Here is a 21,988-nt window from a genome sequence, read left to right as displayed (position 1 = left end):
GAAACTTAGTTTTTAATTTTTAAAGTTAAATTTAAAACTTAAATTTAAGTTAAATAGGTTTAATAAAAACAGAAAAAAATTACAATTTTTAAACCATCTGGTTGCAAATCTCTTTCTCTTGCAATAGCTGAACTTTCTCTAGCTGAGATCTTGAGATGCTGTCATTTCACTAGCCTTGCAGTCATCACAGTTTTCTAGCTTAGACAGGATGAGAACTTCTAATGTAAGGCAAAATAGGGGCTCTTGGAAACAGCCACACTAGTGAGGAACTCTGTATATAGGAAGCTGGACAACCCATTCTGATGCTCTGCATGGGTCCCATGTGAGTGCAGAGCATCAGAATGGGTTGCCCAGCTCCCTATATACAGAATTCCTGACTAGTGTGGCTGTTTCCAAGAGCCCCTATTTTGCCTTACGTTAGAAGTTACTTTAGAAGTTACATTACTTTCCTAGTGAATGCTGCTCCTCTGTCAATGTAGCATTTTTCAGCCTCAACGTTCCCCTTTCCTGCAGTGAGGTTTTCTTGCAGGACACCATAACCTCCCTCGGTATGTGTCAGTGGCTCTGGGACAAAAGGTTCCAGGTTCTGCCTGGCAGTTCCTGAAGAACCAGGTGTGTCATACACGTCAGTTGTTGGTCCAACAAGGAGGGACTCTATCCTTCACTTGAATGGAGTTGTCTGTGCCGATGGATGCTGTGGGCCAGGTGTCACCTGGTGGAGGGCACAGGTTTCATTGCTCATGGGGAGAAGCAATAATGGCTCCAGTGGAAGGTTGTCAGAGTGCCATTTCCCCCTTTCTTCCTTTGCAAGGGCTGTGGCATCTGAAGGGCTAGGGAATGGTTACCTCTGAAGATCCTGGCTAGTGGCAGCCAAATCTTTTTAAGGGAACTGCGTTTGTCAGGCTGTTTCTGTGGGAAAGTAAAAGTGGGGTGGAAATTCAATACACACAAACAGAGGCTCTGCGAGTACGCTGCATGAATACATGGGAAAACACCTTCAGCCTGTTCTCAGAACAAGGCACATGGCCTCTGCCTTACCGTGGAGATAGAAGAGAGCACTGGTAGCTGACGTTAGGTATGCTCTATCTGATAACTGTGTAGCTGAAAATTAGGACACATGGGAGTTGCATCTTAAACAAGCATTCCGTTAATGCTCACTGGGGTATCAGGGAACATTCCAAGTAGTAAGGGTAAGACGCTATACAGCTCAGAAGTTGTGAGAAATAAAAGTCACACTGTATGACATACACTTCCCAAGTGTATTTATCTGTGAAGATCTGGTTCATTAGGGTGGTCTCAAGTCCCCATAGGCTGTTGATGGTCTGGGTGGGCTACAGCTCTAGTGTCTCCACTTGGGAGAGATCATGTGGGATCAACCTCTAGCCTCTATGCATGCCTCTATCTTCCTCTCCTCATTGTTGCATGCCACCCACTTCTTAATATTCTCCATACCTCTCCAGTCATCTCCCATAGCATTCACTGCATCAAGCACAAACTTTCCTTATGGGACACTTCAGGGTCAGGTCTGACGTGGCAGACATAGCACTTCTGGATCATTTGGGTCAAAATTCAGATCTTCTCTGGAGACTAATTAGCCTTCCTCTTCTGGACAGTGTTTGACAAGCCAGTTATTCTGGGAATACCTCTAGAAGAAGGTCCTGACATCTCAACAGCAGCTGATTCTCATATTCAGTGAGCATCAACTGAGAGATTTAAAAAAATCCGGCCTTGGGTGAGGAAATTGAATGGGCATATTTGAATAGCTAGTTATAACATAAAATGTTGTACTAGGTCAGAACTGAACATTCCCTCCCCCTACCCCCACACACACTCTCTGTCACACACCATGAACCAGCACTGGTGGATGCCCTGCCTCACTGAAATGCCCTTAGCAGTCATTATGGCTAAGGCTTTCTGAAGAATCAAGTAGGGTTTGAAAGCGTAGTTCAGTGAGTGCATTTAAACTGTCTGGGGCTTGGCTAAGCTCTACTTGGCATAGAGGTGAGAAGGGCAATGGTGGATGTACAGGACCATCACATCCTCCCCATCCTTGAGGATGCTAGAGGACAATTTGGCCCCACACAAACTTGAGCAACCCTGGGACTGCTCTAATTTATGGAGATTATAATGCCTTCCCATGGCCTTACATGTTTGCCTGAACTCATGATGTTCTGGCCATCTCCCCTTTCCTCCCCAGCACTCTTTCATGCCAGAACAGCACAAAGACGACTTAGCGGGGCCAGGAACTGACTTCTGTGTTTAGAATATAATGTTCCCATTTCCATTCCTGATTAGTACAGATCTCCTCGGACCCCCTTCGTCTATTTGAGACTGCAACTCTACATTGCAACTCCCTCCCCATTCTTACTCCCTTCAGAGCATATGGTAAAATCCTTTCAGATAAAACAGTTTCATAATCTGCCTCTCTCTCTCACACATGATTCTGTGTGGAATGCAATTATCAGCCAAGAAATACAGCCTCACTGGGTTTGGCCTAAGCCAGAAATTTCTTGGCACAGTCAAGATGGGGCTATAACAGAAAAGGAGGCAAAAGACTAAGTAGATGAACTGGTAAATATTTGGCCTTGTTTAGCCAGTTTGTTGCTGGGACTGTACATAATCTTGCATATACTTGATGAGACAGGTTTCCTCCAATACTCAACAAGATTTGGAGGAAAAACTTTCTCCAAAAAAGCTTGGTGACTCTTCCCAGCATGATTCTATTATCCCTTTGACTATTATTACCACATCATTCCAGTCCATAAAGAAAAGGTATTCCATCCAGGAATGGCTCCTCACAAACAATTCATTTAAGAAAGAAAAGTTGGACTTTATGAGGTATCTGTCCATGGGCAAGACCCATGGAAACAGCTGTGTAGAACAGTCACAATCAGCTGCTTACATGGAATCTGGAGTTTTCCGTGACAGCTGAAGACAAGGTGGGATAGATGAAAGAGGAAGGAAGAAGGGGGAAAGTGAATCAGCTACTGAGTGGCAGATCATTGATCCTGATTTTGAAATGTCTCCAAACTTCTGGTATTAAAGGAGCAACTATTTTCAGGAGCAAATCCTCCAGACGAGTGCTCACATTCCTTGCCAGTTCCTGGTATTGTCTGCTCCCACCATATGACACTATCCCTCTCCAAGTGGTGATAACACCAGGACATATTCTTTTGAATAGTTCCAGTGAATATTTTGCAGATCTTCCATAAATGTTATTGAAGAACATCACTGTTATGATGAGGAATGCACTGACGACTTCAGGGGAAATGAAGATTTTTGTTGTCTCTCTCAACCTGCAAGGTAACATAATGTGTATCACTGTATGACCTGCCTAGCAAACAGTATGCAATGCCCCCCTTTCCCACTGTCAATACAAATCATTTAGCAAAGATCAGGAATGTAATAATAGATAAGGTGCTCACCATTGTCCAAGAGTACTTGATCCAAGAGCAGATTCGGGGTGTCTTCTACAGCTCTTCCACAAGATTTGGGACAAAATACTTTGAAGACATTAAGCATTTCTGATTAAACATATAAGAATTAAGAAAAGTAAACTGTGGACATTTTCCTGCACATGCAACAAACCATGTGACACAGAGGAAGGCATAATACATTTTGTAGTGCATCCATGTAGCAGGAAACGAAGCTGTAAGTTATGCAGTGAAACAGAGTGTCACCAAACTACCCCATCATTAACTTGTCAGGCACTCGTTCCTGTACATTCAGCTTCTGACCAAACTAGCCTTCAATGTCTGTGCACTTAACTATGTGATTGGTAACTTAAGTCACAATTTTCAATGCCAGCTCTTGTGTCCAACGTGCGATAACTAGGGTCTGCTTTTCAGAGGTGCTGAGCACCTGAAGCTCCCATTGTCTGTGTACTTAACTATGTAGTCAGATTTTTCAGAATAGGCACTTAAAAGGACCTTTGAAAATTCCCAACCAAAACTACATATAGATATTTATGCTCCTATCTACCAGTCTAGTTGTAGGTTTTGAGAATCTAGGCTAGGTTTTGAGAATCCCGCAGTGTGTGCTGTGACAAATTGGGGATTCTGTCTGCACCACTTCTGAATTGGAAATGATTATATGAATTGTGTGATGAAATTACTGTGTAAAGGATAGCCTGTCATGTATGTGGATCCATCGTACTGCAAGGTTTGTGTCAGGTCTCTGCCAGGCCAGAGACAATGGTGAGCAATCAGCACTGGACAAAGTAGAGCACCTTCGGACCATAGGTTTGCTGTACATAGGACAAGACACCTTCTCCTCTGCTCTGAGGGATAGGTAGAGAGTTAGGAGTAATGAAAAAAGTACCAAATGGCAGAACTGAAGAAGCAGGTGACCTCAGGAGGAGTATATAAAGAGACTCAGAGGAGAACTGGGGGAGAGCCATTTTGCACCAAATTAAGATAAGGGAGGCTGCTGCAAGGTGGGTGGGCAAGGGGCAGAGAACCCTGCCTGCTTGCCTAACTGACAGAACACAGGCGATTTCCCCAAGGACTCCCAAGGGAAGGGTGAGCTAGTGAAGGACATTGCATTTAGGATGGTTTATTGTTTTGTGTGTTCTGTACTCTCCTGTGCTATTCATGATTAAATATAAAAAGCATAAAGATGTTAGACTGTCAAAGTGTGTGTGTCTGTGGGTGTGTGTGTCGGGGGGGGGGGGGCGATTGTTGGCTGCTTCACACTGGTGCATGCCCCTGAGAGAGTTAAACCATAAACCAGAAGCTTCATACTTTTGGGGTGGAGTACTGGGAAAGGGGTATGTTTAAGTATTGGAAACATGGGCATCATCTGGGGCGGGGCGGGGGGGGGATGTGGCGGCACGTTGACCTGTCTGAACAGTTCAAATAGTAAACTATATGGAACTCATTTTACCTTCCCGGAGAATGAAAGGCTGAACCTGACTAGATTTGAATCTGTGACTCCAGGAAAAATATTCCAAACTTGATGGTTAGAGCAGTAAGCAAGGCTTCCCAGCAAGGCCGTAAAGATCCATTGTGACTCTTTTTGCTCTCGCCTCCTTTCCTTTTTAAATCATTTTCTTTGTGTAGAAATCACTTTTGTAAAAGACCCCCCCTTCCCCATCTTCATTCAATGTATATAGCCTAAGAATCAAACCCTTTCCTTGCCCAAGTTTCTTCTCTCAAAGCTAATTCAGTTGGTACACTCCTGTATGCCAGTAGGCTGACACCTGATGCATGTGTTTGTTGGGAGGCACCTCTCCAACTCAACAAATTAGAGTGCTAGTAAATGGAGTGTTAGCTTTGTTTGAGACAATAAGGTGATGGGCTGCACACCACAATTAGGTAAATCAATAAGAATTATCCCCATTTTATAGATGGGGAAACTGTGACACAGAGGGTTTAAGTAACTTGCCAAGGAGTAGAGCTGGTCAAAAGTTTTCCAGCAGAAAAAATTTCTATCAGAAAGTGTCATTTCATAGAATATCTAAACTTTCCATTGCAACACGTCAATTTCAACAAAATTTCATATAGAAAAAGTTGAAACTTAGCATTTCAATAAGGTCGACCTTGTTGGAATGGAACATCTTGATTTTGCATTTCAAAATTATTTGTTTCAAATTTTATATTCTGTCATAAATTATAATAAAATAAAACAATTTTAAAAGACAAACTTGGAAGAAAACACTAAAATTTCATCAAAATGGAATGTTTCAGTTGGCCTACAACTGATAATTTTTTATTTTTTTAATGGAAACATTTCCAAACTGGAAGTCCAAGTGCAACCCAGCTCCACCAAGGAGCCAGTGATTAAATCATTACACTAGGATGTGGGAGACTTGGCTTAAGCCCCTGCTCCACCATGGACATTGTGTGTGTCCTTGGGCAAGTAATTTAACTTCTCTGGGCCCCAATTCCCCATCTGTAAAACGGGATTAATAGCACCACCTCCTAGAAAAGTGGTCCCCAAAGTGTGGGGCATGCCCATACCCCCCCCCCCCCAGGAGGCATGGAGAAACATTTTTGGGGGTAATGCAAGTTAAGGAAAGTACAAAAAAGTACTAAGAGACTGACATGGGACAAAGAACATCTTTACAGCAGTAGCACATAAAAGTAATCTGAGAAAGAGCTGACTACATTATGACATATTTTAACAGAGTATTCCTGTTACACAGGATGCCATTAAATTCAGTGACGCTTATTTTTTTTTTCTAAGACATTAGACAAACCAGAGGCATACAAGCTCCTCTTTTCCCTTAGGAATGAACGCACATAGCTGTGACACTGCCTATTGTTAAAACTGTTTTTAATCCTAGAGAATTATTCAGATCACTGGAGGCTTGCAAAATATTTTCAAAGAAATACAGGATTGGCTGTCTTGGAGTTTGACGTCAGCAGTTCTTCCGAGTAGGTGACCTTCTGGGGCAGTCAAGACAGAGCACACTGAAGAGGTGAATCCAGAATGAGTGAAACAACAGACACATAGCTCCCATGGTGGCTGTGTACAACACTGTGATAGCAATTCCATAATTAAAGTTGTAACTCAGTTTCTGTTACAAATATGCCTTTTCATCCCCTCTAGCTGTCTCAAGAAAGCACCATTTTGCCTGAAATTTTTCCTGTGAAGTCCCTAGTCAGAGTCGAATTTGCAGGGGGCAGGAAAAGTTTTGGTGTAAGGGGACAAGGCCTGTTTTCATATGAAATTTTAAAAATGTGTTTTTCCCTTTTATAAGCATATTCTAAGGTCTTTGATGTTGTTATATCTCAAAAATGGCTTGCTGTAGAAATGTAATATAGACACTTGTAATATAGACATTGCTCAAGTGATTTATGTAGGCCTGGCCTGACATGAGTAATTGGACATACGTGAAGCCTCATTTCTTGGGAGACAGTATCAGGAAGGTTAATGGATCAGTAGATTGGAAACAATGTCTGTACTACCTAAGATAAGGGGGAACACCCATGGAATCATTCACAGTGGACAAGATAACAAGGGACAAAAAAGGCCTGGAACAGAAGATGAGGTAAAAAGTAAATCGTGTATGGACAGTGTGTGAACAGAGCATGCTGTAAAGGGAGTGGTTTCTCCAAAGTAACCAAGCCAATCCCAAAATGTGTAATGCAATATATAGTAAATGCAATGTAATATGTGTAAATGTATATAAAGGAAGAGATTTTCTGTTTAACTATGAATGTGTGGTATGCCCTATACCCCCTCCGCCGATGCTTGAGTCTAAGTAAATCAGTTTAGCTTTGCTGTATGCTAAATAAAGGAATCTAAGTGAAGAGACTGGAGTAAAATGGAGTTCTTGGACAACTGAATGCAAGAGGTCTCGGGGGAAATCCAACACAGTGGTACAGCGACTCAGACCCTCTCATCTGGAGCAGGTAATGTATACATCCCTTAGTGTGAGGGTTGCAACCTAGCATTAAGGGAAATGCATTGGAAGGGTTTAAAGGTTTCAATATGAGGCACCACACTTCTTTAGCACCACGCTGAAGAAGTGGGTTAAATCTAAAGGCAAACCCTAGAGAAGTATTCAGGTGAAAAAGTAAATCCAGAGAGTGGTATTAGATTTTTAAAAAAAAAAAGAATGCTTAGCAGAACACAGCGGATCTCCGTTGAATGCCATAAATAAATAAATAATTTGCAGAGCACAGCAAAGGTCTCCAGTGCCACTGAAATTTTTTTAAAAAATAGGACCCATTGGCAGCCACGGAAAAATAGTATCTTAGGTTTTTTGTTTGTTTTCTTTTGTTTTGTTTTGAATCCTGAGTCCAGATCGATGCAGCAACAATTTTACAAAGATGATTTCTGGTGGCTAAAACTTTACAAATGAAATGTGCTACCCAGAAGGGTGAACGAAAAAAAGCACAAAGAAGAAACCAGAGTTGTAGAGGAAGAAATAGACTAAATGGAAAAGATTCCAGACAGGACAGAGAGAAAACAGTGTCAATTACCTTTCTGCATAAATCCAAAGTAAAAAGTAGCCATCCTTCAAAGACTGTATTTAGTGAGTACAGCTTTTCAGGCAAAGTGTATTAATTTAAAGGATAAGTGCAAAAAACATAAAAGATAAGTTCAGAGACACTGAAAATAATCAGCTGAGAAATGTGTCACTTTGAAAAATAAGTCAGTGATTTGAGGGAAAAGGATAAGGAGTTAAAAGGAGCTTTTGCACAAATTGACATTGCAGAGCTTGGAGGGGACTAGATAGTTGGGGGTAGTGTAAGGCCTGGTCTACACTACGAGTTTAGGTCGAATTTAGCAGCGTTATCTCAATTTAAACCAGCACCCATCCACATGACAAAGCCCTTTTTTTCGACTTAAAGGGCTCTTAAAATCGATTTCTTTACTCCACCCCCGATGAGGGGATTAGCGCTGAAATCGGCCTCGCCGGGTCGAATTTGGGGTACTCTGGACGCAATTCGACAGTATTGGCCTCCGGGAGCTATCCCAGAGTGCTCAGTTGTGACCGCTCTGGACAGCGCTCTCAACTCAGATGTACTGGCCAGGTAGACAGGAAAAGGCCCACAAACTTTTGAATCTCATTTCCTATTTGGCGAGCGAGGCGAGCTCACCTGCACAGGTCACCATGCAGAGCTCATCATCACAGGAGACCATGCAGTCCCAGAATCGCCAAAGAGCTCCAGCATGGACCGAACGGAAGGTACGGTCTCTGATCACTGTATGGGGAGATGAATCCGTGCTGGCAGAACGCCGTTTGAAAAGACGAAATGCCAAAATATTTGAAAAAATCTCCAATAGCATGAAGGACAGAGGCTACAACAGGGACCCGCAGCAGTGCCACATGAAACTTAAGGCGCTCAGGCAAGCCTACCAAAAAACCAGAGAGGCAAAAGGCTGCTCCGGTTCAGAGCCCCAGAGATGCCGCTTCTATGATGAGCTTCATGTCATTTTAGGAGGTTCAGTCACCACTACCCCAACTGTATGCTTTGACTCTGTCCAAGGAGTGGCAGGCAACCCGGAAACGGGTTTTGGGGTGAGGAAGATGATGATGAGAAAGTAGTAGATAGCTCACAGCAAGGAAGCAGAGAAACTGCTTTCCTCAACAGCCAGGATCTGTTTATCACCCTGGACCTGAACCCAGTACCCTCCAAACCCACCCAAGGCAGGCTCCCGGACCCTGAAGGCAGAGATGGGACCTCTGGTGAGTGTACCTTTATAAATAGTATACATCATTTAAAAGCAAGTGTGTTTAATGATTAATTTGCCCTGCCATTCGTGGCCAGTACAGCTACTGGAAAAGTCTGTTAACGTGTCTGGGGATGGAGCGGAAATCCTCCAGAGACTTCTCCATAAAGTTCTCCTGGATGTACTCCCAAAGCCTTTGCAGAAGGTTTCTGGGAAGGGCAGCCTTATTCCGTCCTCCATGGCAGGACACTTTACCACACCAGGCCAGTAGCACGTAGTCAGGAATCATTGCAGAACAAAGCATTGCAGCGTATGGTCCCGATGTTTGCTGGCATTCAAACATCATCCGTTCTTTATCTCTCTGTGTTACCCTCAGGAGAGAGATATCATTCATGGTCACCGGGTTGAAATAGGGTGGTTTTAGTAAGTGGACATTCAGAGATGCCCGTTCCTGCTGGGCTGTTTGCCTGTGGCTGAACAGAAATCTTCCCCACTGTTAGCCATGTGGTGCAGGGAGGGGTGAAGCCATCATCCCAGAGAATTGGGTGTGTGTGGGGGGGAAGGGTAGCTGGGTTTCTGCTGCATGTGAACCTGGAAACCACAGCCCCTCCTTTTAAATTGCCAACCCATGTTAAATGGCCAACCCAACGGCTACTTGGTAGGGGAAATGAGGGCGCTGCTGTTTGAAACCATTCCCACATGTTATGAAGCTTAAAGAAGCCAAAAGACTGTGGCTTACCATGGCTGCCTGCAAGCCGAATTCTGCTGCCCGGCCCTGTGTGAGTGATCTCTCACACCAAACCGGCATACCCTCAATAAGAGGCAAAATGCGACCTTGTAATGAAAGCACATGTGCTATGTAATGTTAACAGCAAGGTTTACTGTGAACATGTACCCACTGTTCTATAAAATGTGTCTTTTTAACTACCACTCTCCCTTTTTTTTCCCCTCCACCAGCTGCATATGTTTCTCCTTCCCAGAGGCTAGCGAAGATTAGAAGGAGAAAAAAATGCACTCGTGATGAAATATTCTCTGACCTCATGCTGTCCTCCCACACTGACAGAGCACAGCAAAATACGTGGAGGCAGACAATCTCAGAGTGCAGGAAAACACAATATGACAGCGAGGAGAGGTGGCGGACTGAAGATGGTAGGTGGTGTCAGCTTGCTGAAAGAAGGCAGGAGTCAATGCTCAGGCTGCTGGAGGATCAAACTCATATGCTCCAGCGTATGGTTGAGCTACAGGAAAGGCAGCAGGAGCACAGACTGCCGCTACAGCCCCTGTGTAACCAACCGCCCTCCTCCCCAAGTTCCATAGCCTCCTCACCCAGACACCCAAGAACGCGGTGGTCTCCGGCCACCCAGCCACTCCACCCCAGAGGATTGCCCAAGCAACAGAAGGCTGACATTCAATAAGTTTTAAAGTGGTGTGTGGCCTTGTCCTTCCCTCCTCCACCACCCCACCTGGTGTTTCCCTCCTCCACCACTCCTCCCGGGCTACCTTGGCAGTTATCCCCCTATTTGTGTGATGAATAAATAAAGAATGCATGAATGTGAAGCAACAATGACTTTATTGCCTCTGCAAGCGGTGATCGAAGGGAGGAGGGGAGGGTGCTTAGCTTACAGGAAAGTAGAGTGAAACCGGGGCAGGAAGGGAGAGGGGTTCCATCAAGGAGAAACAAACAGAACTTTCACACCGTAGCCTGGCCATTCCTGAAACTGGTTTTCAAAGCTTCTCTGATGCACATCGCACCCTCCTGTAGTCTTCTAAGCCCCCTTGTGTCTGGCTGCATGTAATCAGCGGCCAGGCAATTTTCCTCAACCTCCCACCCCACCATAAATGTCTCCCCCTTACTCTCACAGATATTGTGGAGCACACAGCAAGCAGTAATAACAATGGGAATATTGGTTTCGCTGAGGTCTAACCGAGTCAGTAAACTGCACCAGCGCACTTTTAAACTCCCAAATGCACATTCTACCACCATTCTGCACTTGCTCAGCCTATAATTGAACAGTTCCTGACTACTGTCCAGGGTGCCTGTGTATGGCTTCATGAGCCATGGCATTAAGGGGTAGGCTGGGTCCCCAAAGATAACTATAGGCATTTCAACATCCCCAACAGTAATTTTCTGGTCTGGAAAGAAAGTCCCTTGCTGCAGCTTTTGAAACAGATCAGAGTTCCTGAAGATGCGAGCCTCATGTACCTTTCCTGGCCATCCCACACTGATGTTGATGAAATGTCCCTTGTGATCCACCAGTGCTTGCAGCACATTGAAAAGTACCCCTTGCGGTTTATGTACTCGCTGCCTTGGTGCTCCAGTGCCAAGATAGGGATATGGGTTCCGTCTATCGCCCCACCACAGATAGGAAATCCCATTGCAGCAAAGCCATCCACTATGACCTACACATTTCCCAGAGTCACTACCCTTGATAGCAGCAGCTCAGCGATTGCTCTGGCTACTTGCATCACAGCAGCCCCCACAGTAGATTTGCCCATTCCAAATTGATTCCCGGCTGACCGGTAGCTGTCTGGCGTTGCAAGCTTCCACAGAGATATCGCCACTCGCTTCTCAACTGTGAGGGCTGCTCTCATCTTGGTATTCTTGCGCTTCAGGGCAGGGGAAAGCAAGTCACAAAGTTCCATGAAAATGCCCTTACGCATGCGAAAGTTTCGCAGCCACTGGGAATTGTCCCAGACCCGCAACACTATGTGGTCCCACCACTCTGTGCTTGTTTCCCAGGCCCAGAATCGGTGTTCCATGCCATGAACCTGCCAATTGACCCATGATGTGCACACTGTAGGGGCCCATACTTTGTGAGAAGTCTATGTCCATGTCCTCATCACTCTCGTCACCGCGCTGCAGTCGCCTCCTCCTCACCTGGTTTCGCTTTTCTTGCAGGTTATAGTCCTGCATATCCTGCTGGATAACGCGTGCGGTGTTTATAGTGCTTATAATTGCCGCGGTGATCTGAGCGGGCTCCATGTTCCCAGTGCTATGGCATCTGCGCTGAAAAAAGGCGTGAAACGATTGTCTGCTGTTGCTCTGAGGGAGGGTGGGGCGACTGACAACATGGCTTACAGGGTTGGCTTACAGGGAATTAAAATAAACAAAGGGGGTGGCTTTGCATCAAGGAGAAACAGAATGGCCCCCTCAAGGATAGGGCTCAAAACCCTGGGTTTAGCAGGCCGTTGATTTCACGGAGGGAGGGAGGAGAAAATGAATACAAAACAAATCTGGTCTATTTCTCGTTTTGATCCACTTCATCTGTCTTTATACATTTTGCTGGCAGCAGACGGTGCAGTACTACTGCTGGCCATTGTCATCTCCTGGGTGCTCATCAGAAGATAGTGCATATTACTGCTGGCCATTGTCGTCTCCTGGCTGCTCATTAAAAGACGGTGCAGTAGGACTACCGGCAGGACTGAATCGCCATGAGATGAAACTTAAAAGGGTAATGACCTGGCTGAGTCACTCCAATGTTTTCCCAGGCGCCCCTGACCTCACCGAGATCGGTTAAAAGAGCACTCTGGAGTATGGCAACGATGGCTACCAGTCATACTGCACTGTCTGCTGTCATAAGGCAATGAGCGGCTGCTTTGTAGCAATGCAGTACCATGTCTGCCAACACCCAGAAGACATATGGTGACGGTGAGCTGAGCGGGCTCCATGCTTGCTGTGGTATGGCGTCTGCTTGGGTAACCCAGGAAAAAAGGTGCGAAACGATTGTCTTCCGTTGCTTTCAAGGACGGAGAGAGGGAAGGGGTGCCTGACGATATGTACCCAGAACCACCCGCAACAATGTTTTTGCCCCATCAGGCATTTGGATTTCTACCCAGAATTCAAATGGGTGGTGGAGACTGCAGGAACTGTGGTATAGCTACCCACAGTGCAACGCTCCGGAAGTCGACGGTTGCCTCAGTACTGTGGACACACTCCGCCAACTAAATGCCGGATAAATGCACTAAGACCATTTGTGTGGGGACACATACAATCTACAAAACCGACTGCTATAAATTCGACCTAATTTTGTAGTGTAGACATAGCCGTAATAAAGTGTTACAGAGGATGTTGAATGTGTTGGGTTTTTTTAAGGAAGAGAACGGTTGGTTTGATAATTAAACCCAGTTACAGCAGTATAACTTGGTGCCATCATGCCGGGTAAAATCCTTAGTAACCAAACAAATTATGCAAATAGGAGTTTAAGTGATGACAGCTACCACGACTATGTGTTTTCTTCCCACTAAGAGTTTACTATGTTTTCCCCCGTCCCCACTAAGAGTTTACCGCCTTTCTAAAGGAAATGGGCCCTTCCCAACGAACGTGTTTGTAAATGATTAGTTATGCTGGCTGCTGCAGGCGCAGAGACAATCCGATTTAAATTGTTTAACTCTGGGTGATTTAATTAAAATCACTTAAAAGGAAATAGGGCTTACCTGCTTCCGAATGTACTAGTAGGGATGTAACCTGGGCACAGAAAAGGGAGGTAATAAATTGTAATGCTAAATTAAAGGAAAAAATAAATGAAACACCAGCTGAAACTGCCAGTCAGAAAAGTTTCTGATGAGGTAAAAACTAAGTTGTGTGTAGCAGAGCATCCTGTACAGGGATTCTTTCCTATAAAGTAACCGAGTCAATCCCCAAAAGTGTAATGCAATATATAGTATATGTCAGGTAATGTGTAAATACATATATAGGAAGATGTTTTCTGTGTAACTTTGGATGTGTGGTACACCCTATTCCCACCCCCTATGCTTGAGTCTAATCAATTCAGCATAGCTCTGCTGTATGCCAAAAGCTGTGTTGCTGTATTAGCTGTATGCCTGATAAATGATTCTGAGTGACAAGAGTGGAGTTGAACTGAGTTCTCGGGCAGCTGAGTGAAAGAGTTCTCGGGGGAACCCCAACAATTTATAATACCACCAAGCTTTTATATAGCACTTTTCGTCCATTGATCTAAAAACACTTTACATTGGAGAAAAATATCAGTAGCCCCTTTTTATGGATGGGGAAACTGAGGCAAAAGGAGGTGAAATGACTTGCTGAGGATCCAGGTCAGTGGCAGAGCCAGGAATAGGAACCAGGTCTCCAGAGTAAAGCAATTTAAAAAAATCAGAAGTTTAATTTTGGGTCATACCAAAAATGACATTTTTCGACAAATTGAAAAGTTTTGCGTCAAAACAAAATGTTTTGGTAATGTTAAAAGGAAACATTTCATGTTGTTTCACCCTCAGTCATTCTGACAAAATCAAGGAAAGGATTCATAAAACGACTGGAGGAAGAGGAGGCAGTGATGGTGCCACCCACTCCCTCATAAGCTTTAGCCCAGTGGTTAGGGCACTCACCTGGGATTTGTAAGATCCCAGTTTAAATCCCTGCTCCAGTGACTAATCATTTATAAAAAGCAAAACAGCTTCAAGAGGAGAGATTGAGAAATCCTCCTGTCAGAATATCCTGTAGGCCAGTGGTTAGGGCATTATTCTGCAATGTAGGAGACCCATATTCAAATCCTTCCTCCTCATCAGACAGAAGAGGGAATTGCACCTGGGTCTCCCACAACCCAGCTACCTATCCCTAAGCTTATAAGGGACAAGGCTAAAGTGTATAAGGGGAGAGCAGCTGCTTCCTCTGCCTCAGTCATTTTATGAATCCTTTCCTTTGTTTTTGTCAAAATGGAAGTAAAAAGGAAATGGTTGGGTTGAAAGGAAATGTTTTGGTTCAACATTACTGAAATATTTTGACCATTTCAACTTCAGTTAAAACTAATCAGCAACTCAACATGAATTTACTAATAGTTTTAGTTGACCCAAAAGTGCATTTTTTGACTAAAACTATTTGTAGAAAAATTTCACCCAGCTCGATTCTGGAGTCCCAATCCACCAGGCCACACCCCTCCACTAGTACCACTGACTTCTTGCTCCCTCTTCTATCTTCTACCTCACTTCTATCCCCTACCCCACCAGAGATGGAATGGCTGAGTTGGCGTTCTCCCTCTTCTAACCTCCCACCAGTAGGGTATAAAGTCCTCCAATGGTGGTGAAGCGTCTCTCTTTACTCCGCTATGTAGCCTCTGATATGGCCTCTGTGGCAGGGTCAGCCTGCCCAGAACACCTTGCCCACCATCTCTCTCAGAACATGGTGCTGATAAATTTAAACAATAGTCCCAAAGGAAATGTAAAATCAATGAGTCTTCTACCCTTCCTGAGCTACCCTTCTACCTTGCTCTCTCATAGAGTACTGACTCTCTGTACTTTCTTCCTGGAGGACCAGCTCCAACCCAAGTCACGGATTCTTAGGGCTTCCTCCTTAGAGCTGTTCCCCTAATTTGGTACTCCACAGGCTAGATCCTTATTCCCAGTCTATCTCCAGGCAGAATAATTGGGGTTTAGCCGTCTCTAGAGCCTGCCAAAGACATTTCCTTTCCTCCTACTGCCCTCTCCCTTCAGAGCCAGTTACAGAAGACAGCCTCCTTTCTCTCTCTCTTCCCTTTAGTCACCAGTGACTGGACTTCACTTATTTTGTGCATTCCGTGCCCACACCTCCCCTTTGAATGTGGTGTTATTGAGGAAGCCTGGGTATCTTTATCCTCAACCTCCTGTTCCCAGTTGTACTCCCTACAGGTATAGGTTTTCTCTTCACCCCTTCTTGATACTGCCTTTTCTTCCACCTTTTTCTCCACTGTCCCTTCCTTATCTATTGAAGTGGAGATTCACTCCTCTTTCCCTCCCCATTGATTCTCATCACCTATCTCTTCTCCCCTTTCTTCTACAGCCTCCCCCATTGATGAGGGCCTCATTGAATGTCTGCTTTCTCTCACTCCTCTCTACCTTTTTTCCCCCACCCTTTCCTTTCCCCAATCCCCTTCACCACAGAACAGAAGCTCTCTCTTTTACTCTCCCTGGTGATGGGCCTGCAGGTGTGGGTTCTCATTTCTCCCCTTTCCTCCTCCCCATCATCAGGGGTTCTTTTATCTTTCTCCCACTCTCTTCCCACAGAGTTAGAATCCCCCAGGTGGTAGGTGTTTTCTCCTCACTGTGTCTTTGCCCCTTAGTTCTTTTTCCTTGCTCTTGTTGTCTCTTGAGGTAGGGCTCTTCTCTATTTCTGTCTTCATCTTTGGTCCCATCTCCGAGGGGGTGCAGTTCAAGAGTTCTCTTCTCATTCCTCCCTTTTCTCTCACAGGGGGATGTAGTCCCCAGGTGGGAACTTGCTCTGTCTCCATGTCCCTGCTCTGGAGAGGTAAACTTCACTTCCCTCCAGTGTTACTATAGCCCTCTGATAAGCTGATGCTCAGGCAGAAGTCTGTGAAAGTCTGAATTTACTGACCAGAGGCCTAATCCATACCACCAGTCAGCTCAGACACTACAGGTCTAAGTCAGGGACAATGGCTATATATTAGAGCTGCCTGGAAAAATTTTTGACAAAACTCTTTTTGTTGTTATCGATGGAAAATGCCAAAATTTAAATATATATATATATTTATTTCACAGATGCATTTTGACAAAATTTTAAAATGAGAAAGTATCTCAGGTCCAGGATGGATGCATATGAAAGAGAAATTCAAATTGAAAACCTGAACTTTTTGATCCAACAATGGACGTTTAAACAAAATTCCACTTCACTAAAACTTTTGAAAGGTTTTGGTTTTGTTCCACATTGTCACAAAGACAAATTTCAAAACCTCAGAAGTTTGCATGAAACAGAATGGACATTTTCTGGAGAGCTCGACTAGATATTCTTCCCCATTTGGCCATCTAGAAGGGCTGGGGAGAAGACAGCTAGTGAATCAAGGTCTCAGTTCCACCCCAGTCTGCGCATAAGCCAATTAAGTCAGTCTTTTTGGGTCAGGAAAAGCAGCTTGAGAGACACCTCCTTTTCTTCGTGGTTTAGCAAAAAGCTGTTTTAACAGCTCCAAGAGGGGTGAGGAATAGGGCAGACCTGCCTACTCTGCAGCTTTTGGCTGGATGTTAGCTGGTTTATGTAGCCCTCCAGACTGCTCCTCACTTCTTCTGCAGGTTCCCTGATGCTTCTGTGGGTCTCCTGCATGTGATACAATATTGCCAACTTTCACAATCTTATCATGAGTCTCATGACATTAGGTGTCTTATTTAAAGCCCCGCCTCCTTTAGGCAACTGATTACCCAAAGAGCTAAAAAAGTAGTAAGCCAGAGTCTCCCCATCCCATCGTCAACGCCTAGCAACAGTACTGATGTTAGGAAGGGAACAACAGCATTAGCCTGAAGGGATTGTACAGAGTAGAAACAACAGTGAGGGGCATCACATGAATTCCCCCACATGTCTGGGGAGTAAAAAAAAAAAAAAAAAAGAGGCGTAACAGTGTGTCATCATCCTCCCCCTCGAGACTGCTAGGGGCAGCAGGGAAAGGAGAAGAATAAAGAAATGAAATGGCAGAAGGAAATGACTCTCCCACGCCACTTTCTCCAAAGCTTCCCACCAAGCTGGTGTTTGTAGAGAAAAGGAGTTTGTTGCAACATATATATTTTTCACTGGTTTATGAAAAATCAGATAGCGACACTCAGTGCAACACCAATTGGAATATTTCAAATTAGAGTTTATTATATATTTTATATATTCTAATGATATCAGAACATTTAAACCATTTGCCATAGAGAAATAACGGGAGGGGAAGGGGAAAGATATTGTGAAGAATCTCAGGCTTTTCCATGTAGAAATATAGGTAGGGGAGACACAAAGAGCAACAAAAAGGCTGGGGTGGAGAAGAGAAAGAACTGCATAATTAGCAGAGGATGCCGCCCTCCCCCCCCCCCCCCCAAAAAAAAAAAAAAAACCTCAGGAGGGAAGAAGTAAGAGAGAGGAAATACACACAAGCCAGTATAATACATATTAGCTTGCTTTCAGGGTTGATGGCTGGTGTATTTTGGCTGCCCATCTAGTTAATTGTCACTATTAGACTGACAGCTTAAAGAAGCTCTCCCCTTACAACTGAGGGTGTGTCAGGGAAAGACTCAGTCCTCCCTATACATTAGGGCTTTTATTTCCTACTGTATGTAAAGGACAGATAGCTGGTAGGAGTACAACATTTTCAGCCTGGAGCAAACTAATTATTTCACACTGACACACAGGCATCTTATTTACTGTGTTGATTTTTTAAAGGGATTTTATCTTTATTTTCAAGGGGCTTCACTTGATTGTAAGTGTTCCTCCTAAAGTACATTGTAAATAACAACTACGTTGTCTTCCAATCTGAATCAATCTTGACATATTTTCCTCATTTTAGAGCTGCTTGACCTAAACGAGGCCAGTTTTGTTCACCAGAACCTTTTGAATTCATGTCAGCTTAATTTTCATATATGGACTTCTTTTACTCAAGCACTAAAACACTCCAGAAAGTGAATTTCACAGTGTTTGTTGTAGGATTCAAACACATTATGAAGCAGGAGACCAAAAGGTTGAGTGATTTCACTCACCAAGAAGTGAGCTATAAACCTTCTGAGAGGCACTATATGGCGTACTTTGATACAGTAATTGCACAGGGAAATTATAAAAATAGATAGAAAAATTCACACCCCATCACTTCCTGGGGGTTAAAGATGTACATCAATATACAAGTGTAAATGAGAGTGCATTTAAATGAGCTGTTTAGCGTGAACACCAATTAGTGCAAATAAATATTTCTTTTGTTCTGTTATTTGGAATATGAAAAGCAACCCCTATCAATGCTTACTTTTTTATCAGGCCTAAAAGCAATAATGGCATTTCATCCTGGAAACTATCATACTAGTCTAAGTTAAAGAAAAATTACTCCCATCTTTATATTCAGAATTTCCAAATTTTTATAACGTCTTTATCTTAAAAAAAGAGTCAGTAAAAGATAATATGATAATACAATAATGCAAATTGGAACCATAAACAATTCCCTTCTTTTATGGTGCCTAGCCCAGGAAAAGGATGCCTTGCAGAAGAAGTTTCCTTATTCTAGTTCATCTTTTTCTATAACATTAACTGCTTCTGACCCTTGCGGAGGGGGGGGCTCTATCCACACATTTCCAGTACACAGCCAGGCAGCACCTCCTCTCCTCCAACTCACAGGCTACAGAATTATAACTTTCTAATCCATTTCTCCTTTGGGTTTCTAGTTGTACTCCCAGGCAAAAGTCAAAAATGTGAATAGCTACCAACCAGCACTTGGACACAGCTCAGTCACTTCCCTACGGCTCCTAGGATATGCACCTTATATCTCCCAAAGAGCTTTCTCCCCACCCCTTCCCTTACATCCCTTCCAATGGGGTATCATTGGAAGCCTCCTTAGTGTGATACTCAAAAGCCAAACAGTTCTCCCCAAGATCCCTTACCTTATGATGACAAACATGACCAGAGAGTTGCCCACCAAGCCAACCACAAAGACCACAGAGTAGACAGCAGTGATGATAATAGGGATAGCTGGGGAAATGTTGGTGTGGTTCTGCTGCAAGTCTTCAAAGCCACCACTGGCATTGTTGCCATATTCAGCCCAGCCCAGGAGCCAGCTGCTGCTGCTGGGGAGGAGGCAGGGGCCTGGAGAGCAGGTGGAGGGTGGCTCCTCACGGAAAATGTGTACAGGGGGCTCCATGTGGTCCATTGCTACCACAAGCAGAGAGGAGGACGGGACAAGGATGGAGACAGCAGAAGGCCAATAGAGAAGAGAAGAGAGAGAATGAAATACAATGTGCAAGCTTTCTATTCAAACAGACCTGCATTTCAAAATCTTGTGGGGGGGGGGATGGGAGGGTCAATGGTGGGGAGGGGAGATATTTTAATAAGCAGAGGTTTAAATAAATCCCATTTAACTAAATGCAATATTTTAAAATTTCTTCATTGTTTAATGTAACAGGTAAGTGCTGGCAAATGCTCTATGAGATACATGGCTAAAGTTTCTCCACTTAGAGATTACACGTTAGAAACAAAACAGAAGAGAGAACATAACAATTTAGAAACAGCTCAGTTCCACTCTACTGGTTTCCCCCTCCCACCACATTTTTTAAGTCAAACAGTATCCTAATCTCTGGGTGTTCTTACTGCCTATACTACAATGAAAGGGCGGGGGGGGAGAAAATCCATCCCCTTCACCACAACTGTGTGCCTTTCTGCCCTGAGTTTTTTCCACATTCAGATGTGACACCTTTAAATGAGATCAACAAAATTTCAAAAATTACCTCTTTCAGTCCTGAAAAAGGAGCAGAGTCCTCGGATGCTTTTAGGAGTAATAGAGAAGCATCCTTTCAGCTTTTGGAGGTGTCACTGATCTTCTAGGACTTTTGAACGTGGAGCATCCATGCCTCTGGAGAGCCGAAAACGTGCTGGAGATGGAGCTGAATCCCAGTCTTTAGCTCCGAGGTGGCAGCAGCTGCTGCTGCTACAACTCCCAGCACTTCCCCCTTTTCCACTCACTCTCTCTCTGTCTCACTCTCACTCTGCCAGGTCTCCAGCAGCACTCTGCATTAACACACACATTCTCCTCGATCTCAGTCCCTGCAGCTCAAAAGCTCACATGACTTCTGTCTTAACACTGACAGGCAGACAAGTTGAAAGGAAAAACAGACAGTAAGTTCTACACTAAATGAATGTATCATCTCTATACACTTTTCCAAGTTGTCTTTCCTTTTTTTTCCCCCCTCCTAGGCAGTTTTAAGGCCTTCAAGCAATGGTACTTACTCCCTTACTGAATATTCCAAATTTTGCTAACTAGAAGACATTAGAATGAAACCCCTTTGACTTCCCCCATTTCCTTATTAATGAAAAGTTTGCAGAGTGTGTCTCATAATATATTATGGGGAGGACAAAATGTAGATTCATGAAACTGGATCCAAATGGTTCCTCATTGGGAGGTTGTGTAGTATTTCATTATATCTATAGTAAGAAGTCAGTTAGGAGGGGTCTAGGCAAAGTTATAGGGAGAAGCTCTGCAGTGAAGCAGAGAGAGTGAGAAAGTAGATTTAGATCTAATATCCTTGTTCTTTTTCTCATAAGTTTCCTTGTGCAGTATTAAAAGAATGCAGCTCTTTTGTGATTCTTTGCCATTGTCACATGACACCATAATATTACATTCCACCAGAAACTAACCCCCCAGGGAAAAGGGGGTACATAACCCAAATCCCTAAAAGTTGAATATCAGATGAAAATATTCAGTCATGCAGGTATTTGGCTCCTAAACATCATTCTGGATACTATTTAATTAATCTGACCCCAGATGGGGGTGGAGAGCTCCACTATGTTTCCCTTTAAATGCCAAATTGATGAGTGAAACAAGATCCTCTGGGCCCACACTTTGCAGCAGAGAGAGGAAACAGACTAGCTGTCTTTGTAAGGATGCACAGTGGGGTAAGTAGAGCTTTCCCCAAGAAGACAACCGCAGGTGACTCAGTGTAATGTGCTTCTATGCATTTTGGTGGAGTTCAACAGGGTGGGGTGTGTTCCTCTTGCTCCTTTTGTAATACAGAGACTTTACTCCATGCTCTGATTTCAGTTGAAGAGTTACATCTTAGAAAGCGGCTCCAAACCCACAGGCCGATGTGGTTTGAAAACCCAATCACAATGCTTGACGTTTTGCCAAAACCAAACCATGTGTCATAGCATACTTCTCTGCTCTCCAATACGTAGACATTGCTGTAGTGTTTTAAATAAATTTGAAACTACCAAAAACAACAGATGCAACATGACAGAAATGTCTCTGAGTGAGTCATACGCATTTTAAAGATGTAGCAATGACCTATGGACTGCCATGAAAAAAGCTGCTCCCCACTGCTTCTCTTCTTCCTCCAGTTGCAGCCCATAGGCCAGTTTTAACACATGGAAGTCAGACCTGAATTAACCAATATGCATTTGCACAGGCACCTCATCTGAGGGAGG

The 21,988-nt window shown here is 43.9% G+C and overlaps 1 protein-coding gene across 1 annotated transcript in view; it reads right to left on the bottom strand.

Moving 5' to 3' along the window:
• OPRK1 (opioid receptor kappa 1) overlaps window positions 1–20,606 on the bottom strand; it is a 40,206-nt gene extending 19,600 nt beyond the window's left edge. Inside the window, exons 1-2 of the mRNA XM_007064112.4 lie at window positions 20,296–20,606; window positions 19,456–19,723 (exon numbers count right to left, since the gene is read on the bottom strand). Of these exons, the coding sequence (XP_007064174.2) occupies window positions 19,456–19,721 (266 nt within the window). The 5' untranslated portion in view covers window positions 19,722–19,723; window positions 20,296–20,606. The remainder of the gene's footprint in view (window positions 1–19,455; window positions 19,724–20,295) is intronic.
• Between the last annotated feature and the right edge of the window lie 1,382 nt (window positions 20,607–21,988).

The sequence above is a fragment of the Chelonia mydas genome, chromosome 2 (genome assembly GCF_015237465.2).
Source record: "Chelonia mydas isolate rCheMyd1 chromosome 2, rCheMyd1.pri.v2, whole genome shotgun sequence".
Taxonomy (NCBI): Eukaryota; Metazoa; Chordata; order Testudines; family Cheloniidae; genus Chelonia; species Chelonia mydas.
Note: the sequence above shows the minus strand (reverse complement) of the source record. Positions and strands in the feature narration are given on the sequence as shown.